Below are 8612 nucleotides of genomic sequence, written 5' to 3' on the forward strand. Positions count from 1 at the left end.
AAATAGATGCTTAGGGCCTGTGCCAATCGGTAACTTTTTTCTCCGTGGTGAGACGGGGGGAATAATTTGATATGGTGTACAAATAAATTGAATTTTGCTGTGCCAAATGCAAAGTAAAATTTTGACAGTTGAAAAACCAAACAAACGCTCGTGCGAAAGCTCTATTTTTGGTTGTTGCTGAAATTCTTAAAATTTATATTTATTTTGTAGTTTGCAAGTAACGTACGCTTTTTTTATGCTGTTTCAGCTTTCATTTTTATGTTCACTCCTTATTACCGCCAAGCAATATTATGTGAATACATGGTTATAAGCTGACGTTCGTATTCACCACGAGAAGTGTCAAATTTTTACTCTGAGCCGTCAAAATTTTCTATTTTCTATCAATTGGCACAGGGCCTTAGTAGAAAAAAGGCGAAAAATCGTCGAGCGATAGTCGATTCTAGTCAACCCGAAGGTGCTTGAAGTCGATTCAAAAAGTCGAGTTTTTTCAGCGAAAAGTCGATTTTTACTAAAGTCAGAGTCAACTTTTCCATCTCTATTTTCGCTGCATTTCTTGATTTCAAAACTTCCAACGTTCGCGTTCTTTTTGTTGTTTGCCTGTTTGTGTTTCGGTGCAGCTGCTACATTTTTGAATGATGAAAATGTTAAAAAATCTTGTATAAAGCTGTTCAAAGTTATTTTCTTTTGTTTGCCTAAGTGATTGTTGAAAAATAAACTGTGTAATTTTTTAAAATGGCTCCACAGCGTGAACCGATTAGTGTGCGTACAACTCGATTGAACAACTTAATCCTTAACAAAACTGGTGCTACGGCTGCAGCAGGTAATGGCGCCATTCAGAGGAAGTCGATAGCAGCGGCCGGACGTCGAAGCGCATATGGCGCCGCTACGGTCAGTCCTGCTGTCATGGAGGCTGTGACTCGAGAAGGACTTCTTGATGCATTCATTTTATTATACAATGAATGCAATAAGGATCCGCTGAAAAAACGTGATCGTAATATTGCCGAATTCGTTAATAAATGTGAGTAAAGTTGGGCACAAAAAGTTGTAAAATTGTAAATCCACCATATGTACACATATCTACATATGTACATCTGTAGATCGACCAGTAGTAGAGGAGACACAGCAGCTGCGTGCGAATGTGGACGATTTTTCAGTTAAGACGCTGATAGGTAAGGGGTACTTTGGCAATGTGCATTTAGTCATTGAAAGGCAAACAAATGATGTCTATGCCATGAAGAAAATTAAAAAATCCGTAATAACTACATCACAAGTGAAAGAAGAGCGCGACATAATGGCTCGTCGTTCTTCCGAGTGGATAACAAATCTCCAATACGCGTTTCAGGTTAGTGTCAAAGACAGCTTTCAAAAAATATTTAGTTTTCCTACTACATCACATACATACATATTTATCCACATATATTTTTGTTAAGGACAACGACAATTTGTATTTGATAATGGAATTTCTTCCTGGCGGGGATCTACTAAGTCTTATGTCTAGAAATGGGCCCTTTGAAGAGGAACTTGCACGATTTTATTTAGCTGAATTAATAATGGCTATTCATTCCCTACATGAAATGGGTTATGTGCATCGTGATATCAAACCAGAAAATATATTGATTGATCGCTTTGGTCACATAAAACTGGCAGATTTTGGCAATGCAGCGGCATTGGATCGGGATGGCCATGTATTTAGTTTATCACCGGTTGGAACGCCTGACTACATAGCTCCCGAATTATTGCAAACAATTTCTACATATAAATTAACGAAGTCAATGCATGATGTAAGTTAAAAATACAAATTAATTTGCATATGTACATACATATATGCATGATATTCATACTATGTATGCAAAGACATTTTTATATGAAGTATTTTTGAAAATTTTAGTTGAAATGCTAAATACATATGTATGTTATACATTTCTTAATTCCTTAAGGTCAGCTGTGACTTTTGGTCGTTGGGAATCATTGGCTATGAACTCATTTGCGAGGTAACACCTTTTCATGAGGATAACGTTCATGAGACTTATTCAAAGATTTTAAGTCATTGTGAAGATAGTCACTTAAAGGAGATTGTAACTTTTCCGGAAGATCTGAAAGTATCTGAAAACTACAAAAATCTTATTGGTTCCCTGGTCACTAACCCAACCAACCGTCTGTCGTTTGAAAAAATATGTCAACATCCTTTTTTCGACTGCATCAAATGGGAAACAGTGCGTTCACAAATGCCACCCATAATTCCAACTGTTAATAGTGACGATGACACTTCAAATTTTGAAGATGTAATCCGCAATAAGAGACGCACTAACACATTCGTAAAAAAGTCACTCACCACGAATATGCAATCAAATGAATTTAGCGGCAAGGATCTTCCCTTCATAGGTTATAGTTTCGTGCATATGGCAAAGCAAAGTGCCGATGCAGAAGGTGTTGCCGATGACACCCGATTCAGTCGTTTGAACACAAAAATAAAAGATTTGCAAGCAAATCTCAAGGAGCGTCTTGAAGAAATCAATAAACTCAAGCAACAGCTTTTGCGCGCCGAGCAAACAGCTAAGAAGTCGGATACACAATCTAAAATATTGCAAGATGCAAAAGAAGAAATAAACAAAATGAAGAATATAATCAAGGAGAAAACAATGGAATTGGCAGCTTGCAAAACTAAAATAAAAACTCTACAGAGTTCAGTTAAAGTAGAAGAAGAAATGTGGGAGAAAAAGGAAGCAACTATAACCGAGCTTTTACGTGTAAACCGCCAAAAGTATGAAGAAGCTAAGATTGCATCCGACCAGCGTTATGAGAAATTGATTTCAGAGAAAAAACACGAATTGTCAAACATTGTGCGCAAGCTAGATGCGCGCGAGACTGAATTGAGTGCCAAGACAGAAGAATGTAAGCATCTGCAAGAAAAAATGGAAAACTACAAGGAAATGTTACGGCAAATCAAAGATCAAGCAATTGCCGATAAACAAGGATTCGAGCAAAATAAAATGCAATTAAGTGAAACATACGAACAAAAATTAGCAGAGATGCGTTCGAAGTTGAGACATGAGAAAGATTCTCGCTCGCGCCTTACAATGGAATTGCGTGAAGTACGTAATGAGCTAGATGATTCGATAAGTTCTTCGAAGTCGACCCAAGAGGCGAAGTTGGCTACAGAAAAAAACAACGATGAAATATTGAAACGGTTGAACCGTGAGCTAGAAGCGAACAACAGATTACATGCGCAGAATTCTCAACTTGAACGAGAGTTGGGATCCGCACAAAAGACCATACACGAACAACAGATTGAGATTAATCGTCTTGACCGAGAGCTGAATGTAAGTAGCGCCTTTAATTTAAGAAATTTATAACGCAGTAGGGGATAGTTGAAAGCAGTCCCTTCAATTTCAAAAAAAAAATCTTTAAATGAACGTCTCGAAGCCGATCAATTAAACTAAAGTATATATTATTATGTATTTCTGCCATGAAAAACAGCTTCTCATAAAAATACAATCACCGTTCGGAGTCGGCGTAAAACTGTAGGTCCCTCCGCTTTGTGTGACAATATCAAGGCGCACGCCACAAGTTGGAGGAGAAGCTCGGCCAAACACTAACATATGTGTAAGCGCCAATCTATATATATATTATTATGTAATGGTTTGGCGTAATGGCCACTAATAATAATTTTAACGCTAGTAGTTCTTTATACTCAAGGGATTGGTTTCGATAACAAGTGCATACTACATAACATATGGCAAGGCCCAGGTTCATTTCCTTGCCCGAGGACAAAAAGTTTTTTCTAAAGCGATTGCCGGCAAAGGCTAACCCCCGCATAATTTTCTGTCATAAAAAAGCTTTTCATAAAAACTTTGCAGCTCAGAAACGCCGAAAACTATAGGTCCCTGCATTTTTTATCCTTAGCGCCAAATACTTATGGCTTGTTCACACTTGCCTTGTCCATAATTCGCTAGCGTGTATTTCTGGTTAAAAGAAACATTTGTTTTAAGAAATTTTTTAAACTCCCAAACTCTTAGATTGGGTTTTAAAGTTCATATTGTTAAAACGGAAAATTTTCAAAGCAGGTTATGCCTTATCATCATTGCAATATTTTTCGCTACATTGCGTACATAAGAATTCCTTAAAATTTATTAACCCCTCTTCTCATTCCGCAATGTTGCAGGTACTGGAGTGTAGTAAAAACTTGGCTCAGTCAGAACTAGCAACTCAACAATCTACGCCCTACGAAACCGCGCCAGGCTCATTAACAGAACTACATGTTATCGAAGAGCAGCTGCGCGCCGATTTAGAAGCAGCAAAAGAAAATGAAAATACGCAAAAGGTGCGGGCCGACAAGCTACAAGCGATAGTTGAAAAGCTGGAAGAAATGTTGGAGAAATTCAATGAACAAGCACTGTCACATTCACCGCTCAAAGGTGGTGCAAATGGAAACAATGGTGGTCCACATGCAGCGCCTCGCCATATACCAAGCAGCGTCGGTGACATGCTGGAAAAACAGAACGAGAAACTAGAAGATCGTCTGGCGGCTGTACGCGAACAAATGATTGTCGAGCGACAAGCGGCACGCACCGCTAATCTTTCGTTATGGAAAGTTGAGAAAAAATTAGAAGAAGCGCTTACTGATAGGAAAATGACGCAAAGACGAATGGAATTGACTGAGGAGAAAATGAAAAAAGTGCAAGCGGAAAAAGATGACGCACTGCGTCAATACAAAGAGGCACAGGGTGAGACAAAACAGCGTGATGAACGTATACGCGAGTTACGCGACGAGATAAATTCATTGAAGCGCGATGTGATGAAAGAGCACCGCATGTGGGAGAAAGCGGAACAAGAACGCATGCAGTGTAAATCGGAGGTAAGCACATTAATAATAATAGATTGGCGCTTACACATATGTTAGTGTTTGGCCGAGCTTCTCCTCCGATTTGTGGCGTGCGCCTTGAAGTTGTCACACAAAGCGGAGGGACCTACAGTTTTACGCCGACTCCGAACGGCGATTGTATTTTTATGAGAAGCTGTTTTTCATGGCAGAAATACACTCGGAGGTTTGCCATTGCCTGCTGAGGGACGACCGCTGTTAAGAAAAAACCTTTTTTCTATATTTTTTTGCGATGTTACTTTGACCAGGGCTTGAACCCAGGCGTTGCGGAGTGGAAGCGCGCACTGCTTACCACTATACCACAGCGGCCGACATATTAGGGACTTTAATTTCAGATTAGATTAGAGATTTTGAAGCTAAACTCATTGATGCGGACCTTGCAATTTTATAAAAAAAAACAGTAAGCGGCCAGTTATTGAATAGTGAAGTAATTAGAGTGAAAAGAAAGATTTTGACACTGTCTTATTTAATGTCAGAAAATAAAGCTAGAAAACTGTTTTATTACTTCACCTGACGTAGAAAAAAAAAAAGATATATATATATATATATTGCACCATGATATATACTACATATGTTCATGCATACATATATTTAATACAGTAAAATATATATAACAATCGCGATTAAATGTCTTCACAGATTATTGAACATATTTCCAATGTTCAAAAGTTAGAGGAACGCCTAACAGAACTACGCCAAAAACATCAGTCAATTCAGCAGAAGATTGATGCACTATCGCTGGAAAATAAACGCTTACAACGCGAACTCAATGAAGAGCGTGACAGGAGCAATGCAGCATGTGATGTATCAACCCAAGTTAAAATCGAGTTGAAAAACTTACAAGACAATTATGAGCGTCTCAAGTATGCCTGCACAATTACCGATAACCAACTCACTGAAGTGGAAAGTATGTTAGAAAGCGAACAAAAGCGTAATACGACATATCAAGAGAAGCTTGATAATTTAAATGTGACACTGCGTTCAAAGGACGACACCATAGCACAACTTCGCAAGGAATTATCAGAAGAACAGGCAAAAAAGAGGGCTTCTGAGTCGCGTGTAAATGCGCTCAGTGCTAAAATGAAGGAAACTGATGAAAATTTGGCTGAGACACAGAAAAAGTTAATAGCTCAGCAGCAACAATTGATGGAGCAAACTAACAATTTGTTCCAATCGCAAGAGCGCGTTGAAGTCCTCACCAATGAGGCTTCCAGTTTGCAAGCAATCAATGAGAATCTCGAACGGGAATTGACTCTGTTAAAAGAAGAAAATGCGCGCATACTTTCTGAACTTTTCCATGCCAAAGAAGATTATGAACGCTTGCAGCAGGAGCTTAGACACTCGCTTGCAAATGCAAATGAATTACACACAGAAATTGAAGAGCTTCAAGAAATAATGGCAGAGAAGGAGTCTTTCTATGTGCAGCGCGACATCAAATCCGAAGCAACATTAGCGCAGCACAAGAAGTTAATTGATTATTTGCAATTAAAGGTTGAAGATTTATCTCAAAAGAAGAAGCTAACATTAGCAGAAAAAATCTTTGGGAGTGGCGCACATAGTAATACTGGCAGAAAAGAGAATATATCACCAGCCGCAGTTGAAGCATCGATATTATACCGCACATTGCAGGAGGAGCTACGCCGTGAAAAGCAACGTTGCAAAACACTGCAGGAGCAGATTGACAAAATGAATGGTAAAGCTTATATTTTACTATTAAATTTGAATATCATGTTTCTATATATTCTTAGATGTCAGCAAAACCATTACTAGTTCAACCGGCGGTATGAGATCACCTCTTAAAAGCCTTCCAAAAAATGAAGATAATATACAACATGATGGCGGTACAAAACCCGCAAGCACATTGTCAAAATCGCCATGTAAACAAAGTCAGAAGGGTGGTAACGTAATTCCCTCTAATGCACACCATAATTTCAAGAAAGAAAGTCAAACGCATCACCGTTTCGAGTTAGCCCTGCAAGAGACCAACAGTAGCGCAAGTATTTGCATTGCGTGCCAGAAGCCATTAGTAGCCGGCTCACCGTACTGGAAATGCAAAGAGTGCAAAGTTGCAGCACATCGCAAATGTCGTAGCGATGTGCAAACACCGTGCGGAGATGAATCCAGCAATGCTCCGGTACATAACGCAATTGCAACGAAGCACTGCGCTGATCAAAGTGATTTAGATTCGCTTTCGAAATACTCTTACGAGGGTAAATTAGATGACATTGAAAATAAAGCTGACTCTTCTTCCGACGCATCGAATGCCGAATACGCCGGTACTTTGATATTCAGTGTAGAACAGCAACATAATGGTCCAAATTCAGAGCCATTGGAAGTCAATTGTGCCTATGAAATCGAAGATCAGAAGATTGTGCTCTTGGGTTGCAATACAGGTCTCTTCGCACTGCATATTCAAAAGCCACAGCGACTAATGCACATTGCGGGTATCGATTCGGTTAGCAGCATAGCTGTTTCGTTGCCTCTTGCCAAAGCTGTGTTGGTTGGCGCACGAGGCGAGTCGTTGTTTCAATGCGATTTCCGTCAGCTGATGTCACGAAGTCAATCCTCAACGTCGTACGTGAAGAGCACTCTGGAAGCGTCTGTGCTAGATTTGCCATTTTGTAACCGCGCCACTAACGAAAAATGGCAGTTGGTAAAGATATCATCAGAAGCGGAGAATGCATTGGACTCGGTGGCCATAGCTGCAACATCATCACGTATTGTAATTATGCGTTACGATTTAAAGCAACAAAAATTTACACCTGTGCGTGCACTAGATACCGCTACACCCGTATCGTCCATTATTTTTACGCGTCACACCGCCATCGTTAGTTCGGATAAATTTTTCGAAATCGATTTGGAAACTTATGCAGCAGAAGAATTTGTTGACATGGCAGATCAATCGCTGTCTCACATACGCAACTGTCAGCCAGTTGTAGCCATTCGTGTATCGCGTCAAGAGTTTTTGCTCTGCTTTATGGAGTGTGGTATCTTTGTAGACGAATACGGTTGTCGTTCCCGACCGTATGATTTGAATTGGGAATATACTCCTACTGGTTTCATATACCGCGAACCATTCCTCTATATTGCACATTTCCAATCGGTACAAGTGTTGCGGGTGTACCGCTCCTATACAAATCAGTTGGTTAGCGCTGGTGGCAATAAGGATTTGGATGCAGATGTCGACGACAGTTGCCCAGGCTTAAAGCGCATTTATTTCACGTTCTATATGCCCACACTGCTGGCAGATAGCGGAAAATTAAATGTTTACATGCTTGCCATACAACGAAATACCGGTTTACAACAGATATACCACCTGGATGCATTGCAGGCATTCAAGCGAAAACTAAATGAATCGGTGGAGACGATTTCATCGATGGCAACATCTATCACCGCCGGCTCCTTTGCCACAACTAATCCTGATAGCACCGATTAGATTTGTTCTATTTTAATACTCGTATGTAATAATTGTCATTAAAATATATACACTACATAGACAAGAAACATTTTACTGCTAAAATACCACTAGTTTATAAATATTTTAACGTTTTGAGTTTTTATATTTGAAAATACTACATATGTACGTAAATACATAAATAAAAATGGATTTTTTAGTGTATGTGCAAGTACATTCCTACATATATCCAAATAAAGAAATACAATCTTCTAATATAAAAAAATCTCATGTAGTTTGTGGTCGAACTCCTCCTAAACGGCTCGACCGATCTTTATG

General features: G+C 39.3%; 1 protein-coding gene across 1 annotated transcript; it reads left to right on the forward strand.

The window, feature by feature from the left end:
* The first annotated feature begins 540 nt into the window (after window positions 1-540).
* Window positions 541-8528, forward strand: LOC118753425 (citron Rho-interacting kinase). The gene is made up of 7 exons (XM_036488302.1): window positions 541-1018; window positions 1098-1342; window positions 1431-1781; window positions 1938-3320; window positions 4163-4855; window positions 5519-6572; window positions 6628-8528. The coding sequence occupies exons 1-7, from the start codon at window positions 733-735 to the stop codon at window positions 8313-8315; spliced, it is 5700 nt and encodes a 1899-aa protein (XP_036344195.1). The 5' UTR covers window positions 541-732; the 3' UTR covers window positions 8316-8528.
* Window positions 8529-8612: the final 84 nt, after the last annotated feature.

This window comes from Rhagoletis pomonella, unplaced genomic scaffold (assembly GCF_013731165.1).
Source record: "Rhagoletis pomonella isolate Grant_MI unplaced genomic scaffold, Rhpom_1.0 Rhpom_scaffold_02441, whole genome shotgun sequence".
In the NCBI taxonomy this organism is placed as follows: Eukaryota; Metazoa; Arthropoda; class Insecta; order Diptera; family Tephritidae; genus Rhagoletis; species Rhagoletis pomonella.